We start from the raw sequence: 27,236 nt of genomic DNA on the forward strand, positions 1-27,236 counted from the left end.
AAGCTTTTACTAGCTAAAGAACTGAATCAAAAATAAACTTCAATTATTAGAAAAAACATTACAAGAATAATTTATTACAAAAAAATCATTGTGCAACATAGACAGGTGTGTTCATGAGGTGAGACAGATACAGAACAATGACCTGATGGAAATTCAGATAAAGATACTAAATCTGTGCAGATTCACTCCATTATGTTAAACTCCTGCTTACATGGCAAGAAAACTTCATAACTAAATTATACATATAGTATATACATCTTTTTACTCCATGAGCATAAAAATAAATATAATGACTTTTCATTTTCTCTATTCTCTCAATTCTACAAAGTCGCATTAAATCTATATTCCAAATGGATCTTATTCTGGATTTGTATTGCCGCTGACAGTTGGAATTTCATGATCATGTTCTTTTTTGGGGTCCACCATGCCACTGTATCTCTCGCCACGATGCCGCTCTAGATATGGGCCCCAGTTGGGAGCTGGTCTGCAGCAACTTAAAAAACGCTGAAAGGTGAAAAAAAAGTTTGGTCTGAGAAGTTAGGTGTTGCAGTTTATGTGTGATCAAATGGTATATGAGATTTTAATTTTTTAAAAAAAGATTTAAGTTGATCATTGCTAAACAAAGACGAGAACAGAATGTACAAATTCACAAATGGTTAGGCAAAAATCTTATTTTCTGCATGAAAAATGATTATCCTTATTATTGATAATGCATATTCCATTGAGAATAAAATTATATTTTAATTTAATTACTGTTAATGAAATTATGTTAACTGAAGTAGAAAATCTGATTATGTAAATTATTTCGTAAGCCAGAATAATGTTCCAGTGTCTGGTGCCAAGGGACGATGAGGAAAAGAATGTTCTGGGGTTAACTGCTCTTCATCTCACGCACCCTCCTCAGCTGTCCACTGATCTCTTTGGTTCAGGTCTCACCCTAGAGATGAGGACCTGGATGAGGGTATTTCTTGGGGGTATGTTCACACTCAAATCTAGATAACCTGGGAAGTTCAGCCTAACCAAGCATGATCTCTTTATATTTTTCCAAGGAGACAAAGAGAGCAAGACAGTCCCAAAGTCAAGCCATAGTGAGGAGAAAGGTGTAAGTTTGATTACATTCCCCCCCCCCCATGGGGACACAATCAGCTGACCTTTGCCAGGATGGAAAGTATTGCTGGATGTGTAGTCATGACTCTAGTCTCCTGGTCCTTTTAGAACCTTCCCTCTGAGATTAGTCCCAATTTCCTTGTTTATAACTTGGTAATACATGGCTTTTTGCATGTTGTCTCTCCCTCATTACAGCATGAACTTCCTGAGAGCAAGGACTGGCTTTTGCCTTTCTTTGTATCTCCTGTGCTTCACACAGTAGATGACACATAACAGGCACTTAAATTTATTAACTGACCAGTGGATAATAGAGTTTATGTTATTATTATCGTCTTATAAATTAATGCGTTTCCATTGGAGCCTTAAGTCATATGCTTATGTAGCCCCTCCCCCACCCTGGAACTCACCTGAATGAGGTTGCCTTCGGCTTTCATTATTTTCATTATTGCCATAATAGGGATCCATATTATGCAGAAAATAATCATACACCAGCCAAGGGCAAGTGCCCAAGTAGGATAAGGCGTATGAGCATACTCTGGATCCTGAAATGTCACCAGGGACCAGATGAAAATGGTCTGGTAGGGTGAAATTGAGGAAATCAAAAGTTAACTTCAAGATCAGAGTGTTTTGTCCAAATAATATGACCACTAACACATGCACTCAATCTTTTAAAAATGCCATTCAACTGTCATGAGCCATTCAAATTGAAAAGAAATCTAGGAAATTAGTTGGACATTTTAGGAAGTGGTTGGCAGTACTTTGAAAAAACTATTTCGAATATAATAGATAAAAATACGTGATCAAACTGAAGTAATGTGTTTTTATTGTGAATTTCTAAAAATAATCATTTGGGTTGATTCTTACTTTTTCCAAGTAGATGGGGGTTCTGCATGTTTTTCAAGAAATACTATACTGGCCATTATACTTGTTTAAAAGTAAAGTCAGATTCAAAATTGATATTATGGCAGTGTAGTTGGAGGGGGTAGTTGTAATTTTTTATTCTGGGTAATTCTGGGTGATTTCTCAATCCAAATAGTTCCAAAATTCACTGCTGGGTAGCCAGCATCCTCTCCTCCATGCCTATTCCTTTTCAAACATTTTGGAGAAGGGTTAGAGGAAAGTAATGGAACTCAGTGTATGTTTTCAATGAGGCCATGTCCATCCAGCACCAAAATGGAGGTGTTTGAAAGTCAAAAGTTAATTCAACCAGATATTTCAAAATGTGTAGATGACATTAATGTCATCTGGCTTGTATGCTTATTTACTTCATTTTCTTTTGATGAAATCTAGCACATGGACCCCAGCAAAATGTTGCATTGACATCAAGTGAACATTCTACAAGTTTGCTTTGTGAACTCAGTGAAACTTTGCAAATAAAATCATTGAAATTCCATTCATATTTTCCATATTGTTATGCAGATATCTGGCCATGATACTGGAGCCAGTGCTTTTCCCCAGGAAATCAGAATGCTTTCCTAAGCCTTGCAGATGTACTTGTTATATAATTTGAAATGTAAATGCTTATGATTATAAGTTTACCATACTATACACAATCATTTTATTTTCATGGGTTGGGGTGGCGCACTCTCTCTGCCAGTGAAGACTGACATCTTGCTTGTAACTTAGAGCCTGTGTTAGAAACATAACAAGAGCCAACCAGGTCTTTCTTGTTTCATGGACTACCTTCACTCCAATATCCCATGTAGTCTCTCAAACAATAATATATAATAGACCATCTTAGCTATTTAATTGTTGAATAATTACATATTACCAATTAATTCAACACCACAATAAATTCCTCCTCTCCAGATGGACATTTTCCTGGTTTGGGACATTTTTAAGAGTTACAACTGAGTGTCAAGCTTTCCAGGAACTTGATTGTGGCTTCTCATAAAGCCTGGGTAGCTACAAAAACAGCTCAAATGAAAGGTTTACAGCATGACTGTAAAATGCATGTGTTGACAGTAACTGGGCTGGTTTAATGCAAAATGCTGCCAGAGTGATCAAAGTAACCAAAAAGGTTTTTTTCAAGGGAAAGATCTCGAATTAAATAATAGCTGCCATTTTTATAATGCATTAAGGGGCATATAAGGCTTTTCAAACATTATCCCATGTGATCATCACAACTGGTCTATGAGGGAGGTTATTTTATCCCCCCCCCCCATTGTATAAAGCAAAGGCTCATAAAGGTTAATAACTTGTCCAGACATACAACTGGAATCAAAGACAGATCTGATCCCAAGTCCATGACTCCCAGAGCAGCAGTCTTGCCAGTATAAGGTCATGGTGCTTCCCTTGTTTCAACTGCCATTTTCCTTAGAGATGGCTCAGACAACTAAAATGCTATCTTGGTTCACATGAAGGCTCATAATTCCCTTCCTAGGCCTCAAATATTAGGATTAAAACTCAAGAAATCTAGGGAGAAACCATACTACTAGAAAATGAGATTCTGCCTACTTCTATTTTCTTTTACTAAGGAATAAGTTCAAGCTAACCAATCTTCCTGTCTTCCTTATTATGGAGATTTTTTTTTTTTATAAATGAAGAAATCAGAAGAGAAGCAACTTTTTTCATGTCACTCAGCAATGAGGTTGCATCAAAGGATAATTGCTATGATTTCCATTTTCTGTTGAAATGGAAGCTCACTAAAATCCAACTCCTCCATCTCTGATGTTACAGAGGAAGAAACTGAGGACTAGAAAGGGGAAGGGATTTGTCCGAGGCAACACAGGTAGAATCATAGGACTCTACTTTGAAGGCTGCTGAAGGCCAATCTCTGAGTCTCGAGACATTAAATGATTTACCTAAGGTCATCCAGATAGTACCAAACAGATTCAGGATCTCTGTCTCTACATCTAACATTCCTGCCTATATTTCAGCTCCCAGTTATTGCTGATACTTCAATTGTTCTTGAAATGTCTTGGGAGCATATGGTTTTGCCTCCCCAACAACCCTATAAATTCTTTCAACATAAGATCTATGTTTTAATTTTTCTTTGGTGTTCCCAAAGCTCCTAGTTCACAATGCTAATAGGTACAAAAGTGGAGAGGCTTAATAAATATTTGTTCAATTGGTTGAGTGGCCATCATCTGCCACACCTCCTGTGAAGGAACCCATGATCTCTTCAGGGGACTATCATATTGGGCTTCTCAAAAGAAAAGTTGCAGAATAGCTCGGTGGTACAGCAGATAGACCTCTGGTCCTGGTGTCTGGAGGAGCTCAGTTCAAATCCAGTCCCTAGACACTTACTAGCTGTGTAACCTTGGGCAAGTCACTTAACCTCAATTACCTTCCCCCAAAATGGCTCTATATGAAAACAAGACTGCTGGTTCTTATTGATTTGTCTTTACCCTATTGTCTGATAATTTTTAAAGAAACATTGAAATACCAGATACACAGGTGTATTATTTGCTGTGGGATCTGTTTCATTCTATTACTTACTATTAAAAGAAGAGGAGTAATAAAAAACCAGCAGGCTCTCCACCACAGCCAGAATAGCCACCTCTTTGCTCCAATCATCATCTCTATGTCTTCAATGAATCTGTTCCCACCTAATGGAAAAATCCAGCAAAGAATGAATTATGGCCAGCAGTCATATAACTCTCCAGTAGGAATTGTTGTCTCCAATTCTCTTGGCCTGCAGGAATACACACACCTCAAAAGATGTCGACTTAATAGAGTGGACAACTTGGTCGAGTTCCCAGTAGTGAAAAGGGAAGCCATGTAAATAAAACATCATAGCAATAGCCTTTACAATAATGCTTTTACTGTCAATTTCACAGATGGCTTACCATAAATCCATATGATCCCTATTATTTCCAGTATGGCTGCAATCAGAATGCCCCATCCAGCACAGAAATGGTCAATGAGATGAACCCAGTAAATTCCGGCCTAGCCAAGAAAACAATAAATCACTTGTAGATATGTGAGGAAAATAGAATTGCATAATACAGTTTTGTAAGGTTCTTAGAACTCCATTTGCTCATTGTATTTTAATAGGTTTTGTAGCATTCCATTCCATCCAAGAAATGTGATAATGAAAAGTTTCCAATGTAAGGACAGGGTGCTTATAGAGCATTAAAGCAGGGCTGAGCCATCCTCTTTCATTCTTCCCTTCATCACTCAATAAGAAGATATAGATATTCTATGATAATACTGCAAAAATCAAATGGCCAAGAAAACGACATGGGCAATATGATCTATGGAGTCATGAAGAGTTGGGCAGGACTGACAACAAAAATTCTGTGATAATAGATCTTGACATCCTCATTTTACAGATGAAGAAAAGATCAGATGACTTGCCCAAGGTCACACAGGTTAGTGGCAGAGATGGGATTTGAACTCAAGTCCTTTGATTCCAAATTCAGTATCTTTTCAATTATATATCATTATCCAACAGAGATCACATAAATACATGCATATGGTTGGTCAAGTCCAATGGTTTATCATAATTTGGGGACTTGTTGTTTGATTCATTTGTTTCTAAAGAAATGCAAAACATAATTGTTATTAAAAAAGTAAATGTTCTACCTGAGTTACACAGACCAGACCTAATAAAAACAAAAGCAAGCAACATCCCAAAGTTATGGGTGCTCTCAATCTCTTCATCACTTGAGGAAATAAATCTTGGATGGTTGTTGTAATTGTTTCTGTAGAGGCAAAATGATAATTTATGTCAACATAGTGATCAATACATTGTAGTTCTGATTCCTCAAAGTCAAATCCAGTGAAGCCACCCCCAAATGTTGAGTAACCATGTCACTTTTGAGTCCAGGGCCATTGAAATTTCTGGGGACCCTTTTCTGTCTTAGGCCAGTCACCCATCACCCTCTTTCTTCCCTTTTGTAGTCCTAGGAACTGGCCAGCTGGCCTTCCTTTTGGCTGTCAACACCCATTTCTAGTCAACAATTCCCTCCTCTCTAGTCCATTGAAGAAGAGATAGGAATGCTCTCTCTGATTTCTCCCTTGCTTTGTTACACAAGAATTTTCTAGTAAGCATAGAAAGTGGTAAAGGGGTATAGAATGAAAACCTAGGGGATATGGTTGCCAAAGTTCAACACATCTCAGAATAAAAATTCCCCCTGCTCTTTACTGGAATGTGAATGGAATTAGGTGCTGCTTTCCTTTCCTTATGTTTGTTATCTTCTTCCAATTACCTCCCAGAAACCCTCCTTCCATCAAGAACTTTCAGCCATAGGCTGATACCATATCTTTTGCAATTAGTCCCATAGGGACAAAGAGGCATTCGTGGATGTTAAAAGGGAGTGTTGGATTGAAGTTAGGTTTATCTCTATTTCAGAGGAAAACCCTAGCCTCTTCCAGTGTCTTCCTTCTCTACAAAGCAGGGCTATCCTTGGTGTTTTTAGAGATAAAGAAGACTGTTAAGACAGTATTCCTTTCCTCAATGGGCTTGAAATCTAGTTGGGGCCATGATGCTAGTAGCCATGAACCAAGAACAAATTCAAAACAATGAATAATTAAGCACTTAGCTGTGTGGTTCAGATTCTCTCACTCAGTACTTTAGTTCAAAATTCTTTAATACAATCATCAGTCATATAGTATTATGTGTTATAGTTTGAATGTATTTGTGTGTGACATGCTCCCACTTGGAAGTGAACTAAAAGAGGGCAAGGATTCTGTCTTATATAAACTTTGTATCTTCTAAAAGGTGAGTCACAGTGCTCTTCCCACAACTAGTGCTCAATAAATATTTCATCATAATAATGTATATGTTAAGAAGAATTTTTTAAAAAATGCTATGCAAGTATAATCACCAAGAAACTCGGACCTGGAGAAAAGCTAAGAAAAAATGCACTCCCTTTCATTCCAGAGGTAGGGGACCATGGGGATGTTACTTTGCATATGCTGTCAGATTGATTTGATATGTTGCTTTGTTTCTCTCTCTCTCTCTTTCTCTCTCTCTCTCTCTCTCTCTCTCTCTCTCTCTCTCTCTCTCTGTCTGTCTCCTTTCTCCCTTTCTCTTTCCAAAGGGGAGGGATATCTTTTCAATAAGTAAGTAAAAATAATAGATACTAATAATTTTTTTTAGTTTTTTTTTTTAGGTTTTTGCAAGACAATGGGGTTAAGTGGCTTGCCCAAGGCCACACAGCCAGGTAATTATTAAGTGTCCGAGGCCAGATTTGAATTCCGGTACTCCTGACTCCAGGGCCGGGGCTCTATCCACTGTGCCACCTAGCCATACTGTTACTAATTATTTTAAAATTAGATGAATGAATGGGAAAGTAAGTACTGTTTCAACAAGAGAAAAGGTTCATGATGGAAAACAATGGGGATCAAAGAAGGACCAAATGATGCAGGGTCTTCAAAAAAACAGACCAGGGAATCTGGACTTTCTTCTGCAGGTAATAGAATCATTGAAGGTTTTAAAAAAAAAGTTGTGGGGTGGCTAGGTGGTGCAGTGGATAGAGCCCCGGCCCTGGAGTCAGGGGGACCTGAGTTCAAATCCCACCTCAGGCACTTAGAAATTACCTAGCTGTGTGGCCTTGGGCAAGCCACTTAAGCCCATTGCCTTGCAAAAGAAAAAAAAAGTTGTGATTAAGGAAGAGTAGTGGGGAACAGCAGGAGACTGTAAAGGAGGTTGTTTTGAAATTAAAGACTGAGTAAAGTATAAGAGACTCTTTTTTGAAATGTTACAAAAAAAATTGCTTACCTATTGAAGCAAATTGAGAGTCAAGACCCAAAGTCAAAAGCATAAAGAAAAATAATATAGACCAAAATGGGGCAACTGGCAGCTGTGCTAGAGCTTCTGGATAGGCAATGAATGCCAAATCAAAACCTAGGAAAAAATTAGAATATTTTGGATTATTATAATATTTGGATAAAACAAAGCAAAAACAAAAACAAAACAAAAAAAACCTATACACACTTTTGTAGTTTTTCTAAATAAGATGCTAGAAAAAGTCATGTTTCAATTTGGCCATAATATTCCTTAACTATATAGATTCCTTATCAATAGTGGCACAGAAAAAATGGATTGATTTGTTGTGAAAATGAAAATATTCAATCTGCACTGAGATAGCCTTAGATATTTCAATAGTTATCTTTGAAAAAACTTCATGTTTCAGAGTTAATGAAGAAATATATTGATGATTCCATGCCAAATACTTAAATGTGGTCTGTCACCTTATCTTCGTCGGAAACATTGACATATTCCAAGTAGATTCTATGAGAAAAAGACCATTCTAAGGGACTAACTTCTGAGTATTCAACATTTGATCTAAATTTTCCCCAAGAGTCACACAGTCTACAAGATCCCTCTACACAACAACAGACCAGCAGTGTTGTAGGTAAAGGAAAATTCTATAAATTGAATCCCATTTTCACATTAATGGTGTGTTACAGATTCAGAGATAATTCATCTTCATTTCTGATTTATTTTCAGTTACCAGGAATCAGAGTAGAATAGATTTAGAGCTGGAAAGGATCATAGAGGCCCTGTTGTTTAATCTCATCCCCTCTACCCCCATTTTATAGATAAAGAAACTGAGGCTTGCTTCCTTTAAATCCCAACTAAAACCCTTCCTCCTAGAGACTGCCTTCCCCAACTGTTCTTAATTCTAATGCCTTCTCTATGTTCGTTATTGCCTATTTATCCTGTCTATAGCTTGCTTGACAGATATCTGTTCATCTGTTGTCTCCCCCTTTCCCCATTAGAAAGTAAATTCTTTGAAAGCCAGGACTGCCCCCCCCCTTTTTGTATTCCTTAGTACTTAGTACATTGCCTGGCACACTGTAGGTGCTTAATCAATATTGAGAAGGATCAATTTAAGTGACTTACCCAAGATCATGCAAGTTATAAGTGACAGACTTTTAATATTTTAAACTTCCTCTCAACTTCTGGAGTCAGGTATTCTAGGCTGTCATCCCAGCATTGCCTCCTTGCCAAGATGAGGTGGCATTGGGTAAGTTATTCAGACGTAGGAGCAGCATGATCTCTGGCAAGTCACATAAACCCTTTGAAATTTAGCTTCCTCAACTGCAACATAAGGACTAGAATAACAGGTCTTTGTAACTATCCATTGTTATTGCTGTCAACATCATCCTTTTCCTTATCTCCTTCTCTGAGCCTCAGCTCCTAATCTATAAAGCAAAGTCATTGATCGAGAAAAGGATCACAGATTTAAGAGTGGGAAGGTATATTCAATATCATTGTCCAGTGAGGAAGCTAAGACCCAGAAAGATTAAATGATAGAGCCAGGGCTCTTAATTCCAAATCCAGCCCTCATTGCACTATATACTATGGTTGCTTTTCTTGTTTTCGTTGATTAATTGTAACCCCTTTTGAAGTTTTTCCTTTTTTTTGTTGAAAATGCAGGGATGGTTTGCCATTTCCCTTCTCTAGTTCATTTACAATTGAAGAAACTGAGGCAAACAAGGTTAAAGTGACGTGGCTAGGGCCACATAGACACACAGTGTCTGAGGCTAGATTCAAACTCAGGTCTGCCTGACTTCAGGTTGAGTACCCTATTCACTGCACCTCCTAGCTTCTAAACAGTTTCTAAGGTACATTCCAACTCCCACCTCTTCTATTAAATGAGTAAATATTTTAAAGGAATCTGGAAAGGGAACCTGTTCCTAAATCCTTCAATAAAAGAAATAATCAGCCCTGATTAAATTGCTTTGTAACCTGGGAATTTTCCTCTTAGATACTCTCATAGATTATATTCAAAGAAAGTTATTTTAAGATCCAGTCCTATGACTCAGGTGTTTTTAAAGCTCAAATAAGACTACATATGTAGAAATAGCATATAGTAGATCTGTTTGTTGGAGCTCTCCAACATCTATGTTTTCTCAAATACTACTTCTCATATGAGGAGTATTGCAATTCTACCATCATCAATGATGACTTTTCTAGACAGTGATCTATGAATATGCCGTCAGATTTGTTTCACTTCACATCTACTTGTGGTCCTCCTACCAGTTCCATGTAGAAGTGTTCTTTGAAAGATTGTATTTTAACTGGATCTTATGCCAAGTTCTGGGCAGGCTAATTTTTAATTCCCCTTTAGTGTTATGTAAGGCAATTCAATTCAAAAGCTTCCACCTCCTCCTCTTTTGTTTTGCAAATGGACTTCCAGAATCACCCTTGGCTGCCATGTCCTGTTTGGCAAGGAGATGAATGTTTACTTGCTATGGCTGTATGGAGGCTCCTTAAACTTTATTGTTGTAGGGACTGTTTTGCATTGCTAAACATATCTAAGAAATGGTGACTGAAATAGGGCCTTTGCTTTGGACCATTTCCCATTTTTTAAAAGTGGACAAATGATGGCTTGTTTAAGCAGGCTAGGCTGGAGGGGTACTAAAACAGCACACAGGCCAGTCTCCTTTTCATCTTCTTTCTAATTTGATATTGATTTTGACCTTCAGCAATCTGATTCTGAAATAACTTTGGCATTTGACATCCATTGCCATTATGTTCAGATAGAAACACTGGTCGGTTTCTGTCATACTGATTGCCATAACTGTCTTCTTTGAATTCTTGAAGATTATAAATCTGGAGTTTCTGAGAAGTCTCCAAGCTTTAGAAAGCTCTCATTTCTTGATGCCAATCATTCAGACCAATATTTCTTTGGCCATCTTAGCACTGGAGTCCCTGGGTATCAAGGACTCTACTGACTTAGTTTGAAAGACCTAATGGAGTTCTTCATAGTCCATTTCTTTTTTTTTTCCTATCGTCTGCAAAGGATGTTGGATTAGCAGATGTCATTTTGTCCCATGGCCCCCAACTTGCTCATGCTCAACATGAGTACTGCATGGGCACAAGCATTGTAAAACATCTCATGAAATAACATCCTATATCAACTTGGATGCCCTATGGAAGCAACACAAGATCTTTTGTCTTCCTCTTTGAGAACTTCGGTGAAAGCCAGGCTTTCATTAAATTTCCTTTTGTCTGTTCATTTCATTTAGAAGAACTAGCTTATGAATGCTAGCTATAATCATTATTTAGAATGAAAATATCAGCATGGAAGGAGTTCAGCCCTTTGAGTTATTTATCAACTCATTGGTTACTCGTTAAATGAATATTTGTAGACAGTTTCAGAATTTAGACTTGGCATCAGCTCTTCAGCTTCTTCATTGCCATCACTGCACAAGCAAATCAGATGACAACTATGACATCAAGGGCCAATTTTTAGTTGCGTCTGTTCTTAGGGCACCCTCCACCAAAGAAATCTTGGCTGGACTAACCAATAGCAGATGTGACCTCGCATCAGGCCTAGACCCAAAGTCTCTCTGCCTGGTAGGAGTTGCCAAAACTTGTGCTCTAATGATAGAGACTTTGACAGAGTCACTTCTAGCCCTTAGGACTTGAAGCAAATCTTTCTTCATTTCTAAACATTTTAGAGAGAATTCATGGAATGAGCACCAGATCAAATGAAGTTGCTAAAAAGTATCGTTTCATACCTGATTTTACAACCTGGGAGACTTCTTTTCCAGATATGTGAGCCATGTGTCCCAATATAGAAAAAATGGCAAATCCAGCGAAGACACTGGTCAAACAGTTTGTCAGGCAAACCACAATGGCATCAGAATAGCAGTTGTTATTAAACTTATTATAGGATGAGAGTGCAACCAAACCACCCCAGGCCACTGAGAGTGAGTAGAATATCTGAGTAGCAGCATCTTTCCAGACCTAATAACAAACAAAACAAGCAAAGTAGATGAAATAGGACCCTTAAGTATGACCCTTTAATGCAATAGATTTTTTTGTAAAGGTGCCTGGGGTCTTCAGGCAGCACAGGACCCTGTCAGTCAGACCTCGGACCCCTTTTAGCTCTCTCAACATATTTGACCTTTTTGCATGTTCTAGCCCCCTTGGGCCCTACAACTAAATCCCGAAATTAACCCATGTTAATGTGTGTTAAAAGTTAATGTAGTATCACCTTCCATGTAAAATGTTTGCATTTTTTTAGGTTTTTGCAAGGCAGTGGGGTTAAGTGGCTTGGCCAAGGCCACACAGCTGGGTAATTATTAAGTGTCTGAGACCGAATTTGAACTCAGGTACTCCTGACTCCAGAGCCAGTGCTTTATCCACTGCACAACGTAGCCACCCCAAAATGTTTGCATTTTAATAATCCCTCAGGAAAAAATAAAACAACCTCATTTCTTAATGGAAAGGTGGGAATTTCAGAGACCATCATCATACCAACCTATTTGATCCTTAACATTTGTCTTTTGGATCAAATTCTGCCCCTGCAAAAACCATTGTCAAAAATATTAACAATGGGAATAAACTTTGAGGACTGAGTCCAGTGAGGGAGGTCATCACAATTCAAATCAACATTACCTTATTCATCATATTCTAATAATAAATTGTAGCAATTGTTACTAATATACAAGTAGAAATAACATATTTCTATGGTACTTTAGAGGAGAAGGAACACTTTCACACCTATTATCTCTGTATAATGGAAGGAACCTAGGCTTTGGAATTGGGGGCTGCTGCTCCCTCCCTATATAATGTTGAATAAGTCATTTAAACTCTCCAGGTTTCATTTCCTTTCTGACTTAGACTTTACTTTTCTGTAAAAATGGGGAAAATGAGGCTTACATCACCTCTTTCATAAGATTGAGGGAGAGCTTTCTAAATCTAGCATCATAGAAAAGGGAGGTAATGTTATTATGTGACTATACAAACAAGCTCTGATTTTTCTCTTTATGGGGATTTCCTCCACCAAACCAGATGGCAGTCCTTGGACTTAGATGAAAAGTCCTAGAGTTGCCTGTATTAGGAGGTTAAATACTTGCCAAGGGTCAGACAAGTCAGTAAGTGTCTGAGATGTGATCCAAACTCAGGCCTTTGTCTCCCAGGTCCAGTGCTATAGACGCTATGACTGGTTATTCCTGCCATCATCAATAGTTTGTAAAATGATTAGATTGGACTGGTTGACTTTTCTAAGCCAGCTCCAAAGCTATGCTGCTATGATCACCATTGTATCCTCATAAATACCCTGTGAATTAAGTAGTGTTCATACAGTTGTACATATTTTACAGAAGAGGAAACTAAGGCTTAGAGAGGTGAAGTGAGTTACTGGAGTATTGAGCTAGTTCATCAGAATTCAAGTTTAGCTTACATTTTATTTGGAGATACAGAATGTATTATATACATTATATGCTAGCCTTGTCTCCACCCCACCCCCAACTGAGAATAGCTATATCTCTTTAATTCCAATTTCCAGGATTTTAATATAGTTAGCATCCCTCAGAATAGAGTCTGCTGGTTTATTTTCATTCGTCATCATTTTTAGCTTAGGCCTTATGGGAAGGAAAAAAAGTATCTTACTTGGTATTGCCTGCCCATGTTGGAAAGATTGAGATAGATAAGAAAAAGGGAGAAGATGGCGAGACCAGAAAGAAAGGTGAATAGTTAACTCAATTTCTTGACATAAACGCTATCCACTGTATCCATGGGCAATCTGGGTTTTGATGCTAGTATATAGGCTCTCCATGGCCGGTATAGCTCGTGGTGAGATAGCCCCTACCCTACCAAGTTCATTATGAGCACCAACTAAAATGATGGACATAAAAAGTTTTATAAACAAACCTCTAGTGGCATGAGCTATGTTTGTTTTCAAAGTTTGTTGTTAAAAAAATTAGGAAGGGTACTTCATTTCCAGAGTGATCATTTTTATGTAGTTCAGGAGAAAAGTATATGGTCAAAAGATGCATTCAAGTTCCACAGAAACATTTAGAAACTCAACTAAGGCTTGGTCTGCAAATCAAGGTAGCTCTCAGCTTTCTATTGCTCCTACTAGTGGCATCTAGGTGGCACAGTAGATACAGTACTGGCCCTGGAGTCAGGAGGACCTGAGTTCAAATCCAACTCCAGACATATAATACTTACCTACTAGTGACCTTAGACAAGTCACTTAACACCATTGCCTTTCAAAAAACAAAAAAAAATGAAAGAAAGATGTCAAGCTAATAACTCACAGAGTCCTGAGTTTCTTCATGAATATATATGCTCTTACTCAGATAAGCACTAATGATGATGATGATGATGATGGCTAACCTTTTTGTTGTTCTTTAAGATCATCAATTTAGAAGTGGAAGGGATTTCAGAGGTCAATCATACCAGCCCTCTTGGAGTTTTATATAGGAGGAAATGAAAGTTCAGACACGTTACATGACTTGTCTAAAGTCATCCAGGTGGTAAGCATCAGAGGCAAGAACTGAATCTATGCTCTCAGACGTCAAACCAGCATTCGTTGTCCTGGATAAGGTTTGGCTAGTATCTTTAAACACGTTCTCATCTAAACAACTTGCAATCTGGACTGGACCTTACCTCTGCTTCCTTGAGTTTTGTGAAATTCGACTGCTGCCCAATGTAGTAGGAAATACCTTTGGAGGCCCCTGCGAGTGTTGCACCTCGAACCAAGAGGATGAACAAGACAACATATGGGAACAAGGCTGTGAAATAGACCACCTAACAAGAAAAAAAAAGAGATCTGGAATGATGGACATCTTCCTTGTAAACATCAAATCTGGGGATTATGGCAGTGAATAAAGCAGCACCAGGCTCAGAGTCAGGAAGACCTGTGTTCAAATGGGACCTCAGTCACTCCCTAGCTGTGTGACCCTGGGCAAGTCATTTTACCCTGCTTGCCTCCATTTCCTTAGCTATAACATGATCTGAGCAAGAGATGACAAAGGACTTTAGTATCTTTGCCAAGAAAACCCCCACATGGGGTCATGATGAGTTGGACAAGGCTGAAAATGACTGAACAGTAACAATAACAACAAAGATCTGGGATTACAATTTTACTTAAAGAAAAATGGCTATCCTGAACAAATAGAGGCTAGCAACTTCCAAGGGCCCCAGAGATCCCAAGCTCATGCCAGTTCCTGTAATGATTAATTCTCCTTTCTGACTTTTCACTAAGATCCATTTTAAATAAACAAGTAAAAACACCTTAGAAGAACATGCCTCAATTCCTTTTGTAAATGAAAGCTTAGACGACTATGATATTGTTAAAAGTACATGCATAAATCTTTTATAAACATCTTCTTCTGGCAAAAGTAAATGATACCTGACCTTCCTGATTGGTATATGTGGGTACCGGTGCTATAGAATATCATCTCTGAAAGCCAATGTGATGCAATAGATAATAGAAAGCCGGTTTTGTAGCCAGGTTCAAATTCTGCTTTGAAACCATTTTTGACTGTGTGACCCTGAACAAGTCATTTAACCTTTTACTCTCCTTTTTTGTTTTTAGGTTTTTGTCAAGGCAAATGAAGTTAAGTGGCTTGCCAAAGGCCATACAGCTAGGTGATTATTAAGTGTCTGAGGCCAGATTTGAACTCAGGGACTCCTGACTCCAGGGCTGGTACTTTATCCACAACATTTTATTCTTCTAAGCAGTTCTTTAAGCTTCAAAGAATGTGCCAACTTGCATTGGTAGAAGGAACTTCCTCATCCAGAAGTTCCCTAAACCAAATAAAAATTACAGGTCTCAAAGAGAAATGAAAAATACTCAAAAATATAGACTCCTATTCTCTAATTAGCTACCACCAAATCTAATTTGGCTACCACCAAAGTGATTATGGGAGTTCACAATAGGTCTGAGTGAAGTAGCTAGACCTCAGTTTAACTCGGTTTACTTTCTCATGGAGAATTCTAAAGTATAGACAGACCCAAGATAGAGTCCCATTTGCTGCCTGGAATAGCCTAAACCTCTAAGGGGAAGAAGGCCTGTGGTAATCACCTTGCTTTAGGGAACCTTAAAACCGGGGAGGGGGTGAGTTCAAGGAAAATATAATGTGATCTTTCAGAGAGATGGTGGGGGAAGGGAGGATTCAGAGCTATTCTCCCAGAAGGCTGCCCAATTCTCTCTCCCAAGGGCCTCCCAGGACTCAATTCAGGAATCATAGGACTGACCAAGTTCCAGAAATAGGCATGGAGGACATTCTACAGTTAAATGGGAGTGGTGAGGGGCAGGGGTGTCTCAAACTATAACCCAGACATGAGTAAATGGAGATGTCCACCACCCTCCCAGGGTGTCCAGAGGCCTGGCTTTGATCGATGACTGTCAAGGGAGAACAAAAGTAGAGAGTCTTGTCAGGAAGTTTACCAAAACCCAGGGGAGATGACTACTCCCTTATCCTATAGAGTTTTCCTTTGCCTAGGCCGGTGCCAGATTTCTTCATCTGAAGACTGAGACCCTTAATCTCAGGGTCCTGGCTTCACATTAGGCACTCAGATAAGACAGTCAAAGCCTCTCCTTTATGGCAAAGCTTTCCTATTCATTGCTAAATAACTTAGTAAACTCAATTATCTAGGGCTGGATTTTCCAGTTACAGGATTAAAGGTAAATGCTTTTTACATATTGAAATATGACTATACAGTATATACAAAGAAGAATGGCTACAGTGCCTGCAAATGACATGCTAGGGAACTGGCTAGCCAGCCTGATCAGCAGTTGGCAGTGAGTTACTGTATGTATGTGGCTTCCCCCATTAGGATGGAAGGGCCTCCAGACCGGAATGGCAATGCATTTTTGCATTTTTCTCCCCATCATTCATTCCAGTGCTTGGGGTATATGGGAAGCACTTCACAAATGTTTCTTTTTTTCCTTCCTTCCTTCCTTCCTTCCTTCCTTCCTTCCTTCCTTCCTTCCTTCCTTCCTTCCTTCCTTCCTTCATATATTCATTCATATTACCTTGCCTGAAGACTTGATTCCTTTAAACAGTGCTGCTCCAACTATAAGCCAGGCCAGAAGAAGGCAGAGTGCCAAGTACCATACAATCACACCAGTTTCATCCATGCCACTGGAACGTTGGAGTGCCACTTTGCTAAAAACACAAAAGCCCATTTATGAACATGGAGTCACTTATGTGATCTTTTAGCCACCGAAAAGCTTTGGGCAAGTATCCTCTTGAGTGCCAAGTCTCTGTACATCAGGAAAACTCAAGTTCAAATCTGCCCTCAGACATTCACTTACCACGTGACCTTGGACAAGTCACTTAACCTCTCTGGTTGTTTCAGTTTCCTCATCTGTAAAATGGAGCTAATCATAGCAACTACCTCCCAGGGTTGTGATGAGGATCAACTAAGATGGTCATTGTAAAGTGCTTAGCACCCAGCAAACAACTATTATTATTATTATTATTATCATTTTATTATTTTTAATCCATTTGCATCCAAGGAGGCTTATGGAAGTCTATAATTAATCCTTTTTTTTACCAGTGATGAAAACAGTTCATTGTCACCCAGAACCAAATTAAGGCATGGCCTTCAACCAGTCCATTGCTCGGAAACCCAGGAGATAATATGCACTGAGCAAAATCCTTTGGTTAGAATGCTGGAAACCTTATTAAAAACTGGCTTTTCTGTAGAAGGTTGTGATTCCATTTCTGCCAGTCTCCCAAGTTACAAATGAAGGAGAGCACATTTTAATTTTATTTCATATTTCCAACTTCATACCATTTGAAGACTTCCCCTGATCCCACTAGTTCTCAAATTTGTACTCAAATGTATCCCACCTACCCACCCACTGCCACCTGACTGTCCAGAATAGGTGACTCCTTGATGGGATCACTTAAGGGGTTTGTGCCTGATATCTCTGGAGGGTGACCAGACTAGAGAGGTGGGCCCTTAATCAAAGGCACTTAGGAGGCTAAAGTCTGCAGGAGTGTAACTTTAAGTCTTCAAAGGAATGGAGTATAGACAAGAGTAAAATATTCTGAGTGACTCAAAAAAAATCAGAATTCAATCTGATGGATGGAAGTTGCTGGAAAATAGATTTCCGTTTCTTATAGCCTCCTCACAGTCTGAGCTGCTCAAGAGTAAACTGGGACACATAGGTGAATGGTGAGTTCTGTCACTGGAGGTCAGAGTCATAGATCTTAGGGCTGGAAGGGATTTTGGTGAACATTCCCAGTGGAGGAAAATGAAGATCCAAGAAATTAAATAATTTCCTTACCCCAAGTCAGTGAAGAAGCTCCAAAGACAAGTTCTGATTCCAAAACTAGCCCACTTGCTAATCCTCCCTGCTCCCCATGACCATATTCAAGCCCAGGCTAAACAGCCATTAGAAGGCATATTGTGGAGGAACTTCAGATTGTGTCTATCACCCCTCCTGGCCTTCCCACCACTAAGACCTTCTATAGTACCTTCTAGCTAGGGAGTCCTAAATTATTCAATGTGTACATTTTTTAAGCACATAATTGCCTTTTAAACCAACGCTTAGGGAAAGAATGAATTGATAACAAAGCAGCTAGCCCTCAGTGAGGAGAAGCAATAGTTGGAGTTGACAAGAGCCATGAGTAGCAATCCTGGTGCCAGGGCAAGTGCCATAAAGGCAAGGGGAGATACCAAAATTCAGGACACAAGGACCCTTAGTGAGGAGGCACAAATTCCAGGTTGCTAATTCCCAGAATTAGAGGACCCCAGATCAGGAGAACATTTGTGGAGAAGGGAAGAGAGTGGGGACCAGTCAAAGAGATTCTCACCTGGGGTGGGGATGAATGAATACTGCAGCCTAACCTAGAGCTTCCTAATTATTGTCACTAGGTGATAGGTTCATTTTATTATTCTGCTGAAGGAGTAGGTACAAATCTCAGTTCTTCTAAATTTCAACAACATGGGGTGAAACCTCAGTCTTCCCCTGCCGCCACCCCCAGTCAGCACTCTAGTTCTGGCTCCCAGGCTGTGTGGAGAGTAAGCTCAGTTTCATTCATTACAACTCAACAAATACTCATTAGGAGTCTGTTTTGTGTGTTGGACAAAGCCAAACATGAAAGCAGTCTTTGTCCTTACAGAGCTTACATCCTCCTGGGAATGGAAACCACTCTGATTTCATTTCTTGTACTTTTTACAAGAGCAAGATGAGATTTAGATCTGGCCTCGCCTCTTTGTAAGGCTTTTAGGCAATCTGCTGGTCGCCTGCTCAGGGACCAGAATAGCTGGCATACTTACTCCCAATATTGCTCACTGGGAAGCTGCCCTGGTTGTTCCACCTGAGTTCCATTTATGCAGGTCTGATTGGTGTTCAATACGAATGAATAGTTCACTTGGATAATGGTCCCCAAATCCGTGCTCACATTACAGTGAGTTACTGAAAAGACAAAGATACCCAGAGTCAGTACTGGGAAAGGGCATATGCTTCTCCTGAATTCATTTGTATTTGTGTGTGCACGCACGTTTGCGTGTGTGTGTGTGTGTGTGTGTGTGTGTGTGTGTATTTGTGTTTCATGTTTCCGAGACTTAAAGTATATCTCCAATTGCTCATTTTTGAGCAGGGAAAAAAACAGGGTATTTCCGGTGGAATTAAAATAAGAATAACCCCTGAATGTCTCTCCTATTCCTCTTGAGAAGAACTCCAAAGGGGCAATTGCTCCCACACCCAAAGATTCAAAGAAGCCACAGTCTTGCTAGAACTCAATGATGTTAAAATTGTAATAATACCCCAGTTACTTCCTTTGTTTGAGATTTAACTAACATCTGTTGTGAGTAGCACAATAGATAAAGATGTTCCCTAAGCTATAAATAAGGTATAAAATAAACTTCTGAAATTTCATCAAAGTCCTGAGATATCTACTAAATTCTTTTGTTTCTGGCACTGATGGCACTGGCTTTGACTCTCCTCTCTATCACTATTTTCTCCTTTTCTCACTCTTCTTGCCCTTCTTCCTTTCACTTCTTCTCCACTTCCCTACTCCATTTCCTCCATCTTCCTTTCTTCCTTCTCTCTGGCTTTATAAGAGAGTCCTACCAATGGTCAGCCACAGTGATAACAGTTAATATATCCCAAGTTTTCTCTCGGGTCATTTGTCTAATTGAGATTTCACTTAGTCTCACCAAAAACCAAACCAAAACAAACCATTACTCTTCAATCTATGAGCAAAAGACTTAGCCCTTCAGGTTTCTTCTCAAAGAGGACTGCTGAACAACATAAATCTTCCCAACCCAACAAAAGGATACTTTACCTATGGGGCTTCGGCTACAGTTCTCATCTGCCCAGTTTGGGAAGCATTCAGACCAGGGCAGAACTTTTTGAAATGAAGCAAATAAGTAGTAGAGACTATAGGCAATGATGACATTGTAATAGATGGTGACAAATATCGAGATCAAGATCATGGTGATTCCCACACCTAGAAGAGAGGAAAACTGGTCACAATGAACACAAACTCAAAGCAAGTGGGGAATTGGTCCATTCAATGAGGGAAGCCTTCCTCTACCCAGTCTCCCTTGTGCTTTGAGGATCTGTTTGGGACAAAGATTTGGGAGGCTAATCCAATCGAGGGTTCTTGGCTTGAACAAATTAACTACAATAAGCAACATTTCTATAATGCATTTAAGTTTTAGTGCTTTTTTTTAACACCTTAGAGCTATTCAAAAGCTCAGAGAGGCAGGTGCTGAAGATAGTATTCCTCCCATTTTACAAATGGGGAAAACAGACTCAGTGACTTGGTCTTAGTGACACACTGAGTACCAATGGCAGAATAGGAACCTGTCACTTGACCCAGGCTAGTTCAAATCTCTGTTTCTACTCTCAACTAACTTCCTTACATGTTTTGCTCTTGTTGCCAATGGAGCCAGTCATAGGACAGGAGGACTTCATGTTAATGTACATTTATTTCCACTATTGGGGAAGGTGGAAAGACACAAAGTTCCCAGATATACCAAGAAGATAATTATTTACTTTCATGGGCGATGCAATAATAAAAATAACAGTAGCAGCTCGCACTTTTATAGCATTTTAAGTTTTACAAAACATTTTGACAGAAGGAATTGAAATCTGACAGCATTAAAATTCCTTAAAATCTATCATGGGTCATTTTCATAGCTGCATTTTAAAAAAAAAATAGCAAATTAGAAGCAATAAAATTTTAAGGTTTCCCGAGCTTGAATGACCTCCTCCCGACCCAAAACAAGGCAAAAATGTTTTTGGTGACTCCTTCTGGGGCAGCTTTTCTAACGTATGCTGAGCTTTTGGCTCCTTCGTCCTTCTCAAAATGGATTTTTCAAGAAGCATTACAATTATTCCAGATGCTTTTCGTGAGCCACCCCATTGCCAAAACATATCTGATCTCAAAGTATTCTTGAGCTTGGAGTGGAGCCAAGGAATGTATCCATTGCACAGTGGAGCCCTTTACTATTGGGCTCATCCCATCGACTAAGCAGAATGCCACCGAGTTCTTTTGAATCAAGACATTGGAAAAGAGATGTGAAGTGAGAAATGCCCACAGAAGCCAAAGGTGGCTTCAGGTCATTCATCCTCTAACCAATCAGGTTCTGGACACCAAGAGCGTACCTCAGAACAATTAGAAGAGGAGAGAGGCAACTAATGACTATTATTAAATGACTACTATTATATTTTATAAAGTTGGCTGACCCCAACCCCTCTCGAAGAAATTCTCACATTCGATAAGATGACATTCAATTTATAGGTCACTTGATGGCTTTCCAAGTATGCTTTTGCATGTGTTAACTAATTTAAACCTGGCCACAGCCCATCAACATTAATTAGGTCAACTCTAGGCTAGATATAGGCAGAAAAACAGGCCAGAGTTTCTGCCTATATGTCACTTGATAGGCTAAGAGGAGAGAACAAGGAAAGGAGGGAAGAGAAGACCGGCCAAGAGGAAGAATGAAGGCCGATGCAGTCCCATGAGGGCCAGAGGAGAGGTTACGTGTAAGACTGGGGACTGAGGAAGCTAGAAGAGGGGCAGGAGGAGGAAGGGAGGAGACAAGCAAAATAAGGAAGTAGCTCTAATACTTACCTTGAAAAAGTGGCAGAACCCTCCAAACTGAAACTGGCCCCAGGCTGGCAAACTGTCCCAGTGAGCACTCCAGAAAGAACAAAGGTAAACCTGCCAGTGCCAACATTATTGCATAGGGTATGAGGAAGGCACCTTTCAAAGGAGAAAAGAAAACAAAATCACGTTTGCCTTCTCTGACCAAGGCATTGGGAATAAAATATTCTTTTGAAGCCCAGTTTCCTTTGGAAGGAGATAGTTGACTACTAAACAAGAAGACTGGTGCTTGTTAGAAGTCTCCTTCCAGACCTTAGGATGGATTTCTAATGTGGAACTTGGATTCCACTGAGTTAGATGACAAGCAACATTGCTTCTGATTGTAAGGAATAGTGTCTGCTCAGGTAGTGAAGTTGATCAAAGTTTCTCATTTTGTAAAGAGTGATAAATTTCTTCCCTCCAACCCACCAGTTAGGATTTAGTTAGGATTTTCTTGATTTTAGACAAGAAACTTACATCTCCTCCTGATCATTAACGAAAGGTCCATAAATTTCTTGAGGATGGATTAACCTGCTTATGAGTAATTAAAATTTTTTCTTTCCAAATTCTTCCCACCTTTGGTCGACTAATATGGAGCTTGCCATCCACCAAAATCACCATGTCTTCTTCAGACCAAATCTCTTATCTTTGCCTGCTTCCAATCTGTACTTGATAACTGAATTTTGGAGCCTGAGTTTAAGGTTTATGTTTCCTCTTTTTTTTGCCCTAGCAAAAGACTTTAAAAAAAGCTTAGCCTCACCTTACCAGATGGTGGGCATGAAAAGAAGATTGAAGATAATTGACCAACTTTTCAGCTTATTCCCTTTGTAAAAATGTTAATGGAAGAAATGAAACTGCAAGATAGTTTGTCATTTCATCGATTAAGAGGATGCTAATACATTTGGTTTATGTTTAAACATCAGAGTAGCATGTTTTAAAATTCCATGGTGAGGGCAAGTTTGAAGAATTACTTTAAGTATTTTTATGGAACAAAATCTCCCCATTCTGGTAGTTTTTGAAAGAGGAAACACAAATGATGGACAACCATGTGAAAAAAAAAGTTCAAATCAACTCAAGGATTATACCTTAAACTCATCAAATTGGCAAAGGGAGTAAAATGCTGAGAGCCAATGCTGATGTGGCTTTGGGAGGAGCAAGTGTGCCAATATCCTGCTTCTGGAAATGACTAAAGACCTTGACAATAAGTTGCAGGAGTGTCTGTCCCCTTGGATCCGGGGGACCAACAGGATCTGTTCCCTTAGACCCAGTAGTATAAGGATGTTGTCTCACCACTGTGATTATTTCCTCTGGAGATTATTAACAGGCAATGAAAACCTATCAGTACTAAAATGTTCTGAGCTCCACTATGTGTCAGAGCAGCAACCCCTCCCTCCTTCCCCCAAATAACTCTGAAAACAAACTCCCAGTCCAACAATTAAGGAATGGCTGAACAATGCATGGCATGTTAAAGCAATACATATTCTTGTGCCATAATAAAAAAAAAAAACAAATAGGAAAAAAAATCAAAGACTTAGGAAGAGACATAAGTGTCAAAGACATAAAAACCAGATCCAAAGAGTAACACACATACACAGATTCAACCTGTGCAATTAAAGAGAACTGTCCCAACAATGAATAATACACAAAAACACAGAAGCTCAAAAGGGATCCCGGAAACAAACCCAAAGTCACATCTTTTGTTTTTCAACCCATGTGCTTAACACTTGGTTAACTGGGGCAATTCATAAACACCTGCATACTTCTTTCCAATCTCTCATTTGGTTTGCTCGTTTTTTTGCTCATTCGCCCTTTTGTTTCTGGTTTCTAGGTTTGCAGACTTGTACTTAACATAAAATAGAAGAAAATGTATTTTGTTAATCTTCTTCCTTTTTTAGTGAACAATTGTTAGCCTTTCTGCAGATTCCTTATAGTGATGGACACTGTGCTTAGTGAGCATTGTACAAATTCTGTTTGCAAAATTGTCACAATCCATTTTATAGTCACAATCCATTTACATTGAGAAGACTGGTGATCGCTTCAAACTCATTCTCCCTATTCCGTTTGAATTTCAGCTTGCTGGGAAGGATTAGATCCTATAAAGTCAGCAACTTCTCTTTGCTTTCTTTATGTTTCTAGTACTTTGTCCTCCAAGGCCAATTTATTTGTAGGTGTTGTCCTCGTCTAAGGATCCATTGTGACTTCGACATTTGTTGTTGTTTGACTGCTCTCATATCTTTTGCTTATATTCTGATAGAACCGGTCTGAGGAAAAGTCATCATGCTGATAATATTCTTTTGTAGTGAATACATTTAATTTGATTCTTACAAAGGAGGAAACAACAATTGTTGTTTCCCCCTGACTACACTAATGGCAAAAATCCTGATTTCTGGCTTCTAATGTAATGGGGTCCATCTTGCTAAAATGTGAATGTGCCAAAAGTATAGTATGTGCATGCTCTTGGCTACAGAGACCATTAAACTCAAACAGTAATCAAAGAACCTCAAATACTGTCCATAGCTTTTCAACCAACTGTATGCCCTGCTACCTGACCTATGAATATTTACCATGTTAGAGTCTTAACTTCTTTTCTTGACCTACCCATCTACTGCTCTGTTGGAGGTAACGCTAATTGGTGAATTGACCCACAAAAAGGCCAATGACTCCCTTATATGTTATTCACCATGATAAGTATATTCCCAGAATTTCAAAGCTGTATATACCTCAGAGGCCATCTTGGCTAGCAAATGCCTGACAGAGAATGCCCTCTCTGGCATCCCCAACTGTTAGGGTTGACATTGGAATCCACAAAGCCCGAATATAGTCTCTTTATCCTGGTCAGAAAGGGAAAAACAAAGTGTGACAGAGTACTAAGCTTATGGCAGGTATTCTCTCAATGTCGTTTAAAACCACTCTCACAATTGGTTTTATCTTGCTACAAGGATTTCAAATTGGGACTGTGACTGACATTTTGCTTTCTAAAGCATTCCAAGGCCCAGATTGCCCAGTGTGCCTCTACATCATCCCAAACAATTGATCTATGAGCCACCATAGTCAAATGAGGTCATGAATCCTGACTCAACTTCTAGCCAAATCACATCAATGACTGAATGAGCTTAAACCCAGTGAGAGGGGGATTTCTGTGAGCAGCACCTAAGCATGATGCAAGCTAATCAGGGCTCTTTCTTCCTTATCCGAAGGCCAATGTCAAGGTTGTCATTCACCCAATTAAAAAGGGGACAGGACACTGTCCTATTGTAGTAAGCAAAAGTCATGACAATGGCATAGTTTCATTGGTATTGGGTGAGAGTTATGAAATACAAGGGCAAGTCACCTCTGCACTTTTATTGGAACCTGTAATTAGCAAGCAAATAAAATAGGGTGTAAGTGAAAAGTTATTTCAACAGTAAGTACCGAGGTATTGTGCAATGCCTTCTTGCTTCCCCCTTTGTGTTGTCAGATGGGGATTTTCCTTCCACCTTCTTCTAATCTACCTTGCTTAAATGGCCAAAGAGCAATCAATAATGCCTCCTTACAAAAATAAACTGCACAATCATTCAGAAGAAGTTGATTCTTATCCTTCCCATTTGTCTGGTCTCAGGTATATCCCTTTAACCTCTCTTGGCCTCAGTTTCCTCCTATGTCAAATGAAGGGTTTGAACTAGCTGAGTCCTGAGGTCCCTTCTGGAGTTGTAGGGTTTGGTTTATATAATCCCTCACTTTCTCCAAAGAAACACATATTTTGCTGAATTGTAAAGGGTCTGAATTCTCTCTTCCAGCTTCAAAGTGATGACTGTTATGTGGTCTTCTGTTTACAGGCTACAATGGAAATAAATTAGGCATTTTCAAAGGCAGAAGATTCTCCTCCTTCCTTTCCCTCTATGAAATTGTAACATAATGCTCTTGTTCATCCAACTTCCTAAGAGCTAGAGTCCTCTAATCAGTTCTTTTCATTTACGGATGGAGTAGCTCAATGGAGGAACCTTTTCCATGACATACTGCTTATACAGAAGTTTTCTACAATCACACCTTTTCCCACCTTCAGGCTGCGGGTGGGGGGGGGGGTGCAGACAGTTTAATTTAAGAGTTCTTTGCTTTATAGGTGCCATGATTTCCCTGCCCCCTCATACTTGTTTTATATTCTCCATCACTCCATGGACAGATCTTTTTAAAACTATATTTTAAAAATACCTCCTCCGTTCTGGTAAGTCAAATAAGGGAATCTCCAGACATTGCCCAGTCCTACTGCGTATCCAACCATGGAGAGAAGATAATCAGATTTTTGGGACCAGTTCCCTCGTTCCTGGTTCTCATCATTTGCGCCCACGTGGAAATTCTCCGATGAAGCAGTCACTTTCTGAGGAATGAGAGAAAAGACATCTTTGGTCACCAGAAGTGCGGTGCCTACAAAGGAAGAGTCAGCCAAAGCATCCTCTCCCAAGACTCCAGAGTGGCAGATGAGGGGAAACCCTGAGAAGAGTGGACCCCATGGAGTTTGGCAGATTGCTCCACAGAGCTAATTGACTCCCCTCCGTCTGGCAGGGCAGAAGGGTGGAAGGGTGGAAGGCATGGCAGCAAGGGGAGCAAGCTTAGAGCACTCATTCACTTCGTTCCAGTTAATGAAAAAGCTACCACCAGCCTGGCTCCCATCCCAGGAAGAAGGAAATGGGGAGAAACTGAGTCTCACATCACACATTTTCCAAAGAAGGAAAGAACAAAGGGCAAAGCCTGAAAGCTATGGGAAATCTGAGAGATGGGCTCATTCTGTCATCTCTGTCAAGAATCCAGAGGGCATCACTGGTGCTCTCTTTGGCTGGACACTGGAGAAACCCAGCCAGAGGAGAGCACACAGAATGATTGAGGTGGGGTGGGAGGGAGGATCCAAGAGATCCCTTTCCACTAGGTCCCATTAGGCCAACCTGGGGGGAGAAGGCAGGAAGAAGAGGCAATGTGTCCACGGGAGATGCTCAAGGGCTTTAGGGAGCCAGGTGGCCTTGCAAACCTGCTGTTTCTGGGGCTCAGGCAGCCCCAAATGAGAGGGTGGGCCCCGGGGGCCTCTCCATCGCCAAGCCCTGGAAGCCCTCCCTCCCCACCTCTGGCATCTACCGTGGGCCCTCTAGGCTTGGCTGTCTGCCAGCCTCCCTTGAGCCCCGAAGACAGTGGGTAAGGAGGTGGGTGGGAGGCAGGCTGCTGCGGGAACCCCCGCTCTCCCTGCCCCTGCCGGCTCCTACCTCTTTGCCCCCGCGCCGCAGGAAGGCGGGTAACTTGAACTTGTCCATGCTGTGCGCGCTGGCCGCTCGGCTGGCCCTCTCTGGGCTGGGCAGTCTCGGGCCGGGCCGGGCTGGGCAGCACCTTGGCAGTTGGCAGCTCCTCAC

General features: G+C 40.0%; 1 protein-coding gene across 1 annotated transcript; it reads right to left on the reverse strand.

Moving 5' to 3' along the window:
* On the reverse strand, window positions 1-27,236 carry SLC6A14 (solute carrier family 6 member 14). Its single transcript, XM_074199586.1, has 14 exons — window positions 27,093-27,236; window positions 26,053-26,218; window positions 21,853-21,984; window positions 20,056-20,220; window positions 19,046-19,184; window positions 16,788-16,920; window positions 14,414-14,554; window positions 11,533-11,761; window positions 7,778-7,903; window positions 5,638-5,756; window positions 4,899-4,998; window positions 4,549-4,658; window positions 1,515-1,682; window positions 1-504 (listed from the first exon to the last, which is right to left on the reverse strand). Exons 1-14 carry the CDS (start codon window positions 27,138-27,140, stop codon window positions 358-360), a joined length of 1,923 nt encoding a protein of 640 aa, XP_074055687.1. The 5' UTR covers window positions 27,141-27,236; the 3' UTR covers window positions 1-357.

This window comes from Macrotis lagotis, chromosome X (genome assembly GCF_037893015.1).
Source record: "Macrotis lagotis isolate mMagLag1 chromosome X, bilby.v1.9.chrom.fasta, whole genome shotgun sequence".
Taxonomy (NCBI): Eukaryota; Metazoa; Chordata; class Mammalia; order Peramelemorphia; family Peramelidae; genus Macrotis; species Macrotis lagotis.

Excerpts from the sequence above, each read along its gene's own strand:
- SLC6A14 (XM_074199586.1), bottom strand. The coding sequence starts at position 27,140 with ATGGACAAGTTCAAGTTACCCGCCTTCCTGCGGCGCGGGGGCAAAGAG. Across the intron at positions 26,219-27,092 it reads TGCGGCGCGGGGGCAAAGAG|AAAGTGACTGCTTCATCGGA; the intron begins GTAGGAGCCGGC and ends CTCATTCCTCAG. Across the intron at positions 505-1,514 it reads CCGAAGGCAACCTCATTCAG|CGTTTTTTAAGTTGCTGCAG; the intron begins GTGAGTTCCAGG and ends TTCACCTTTCAG.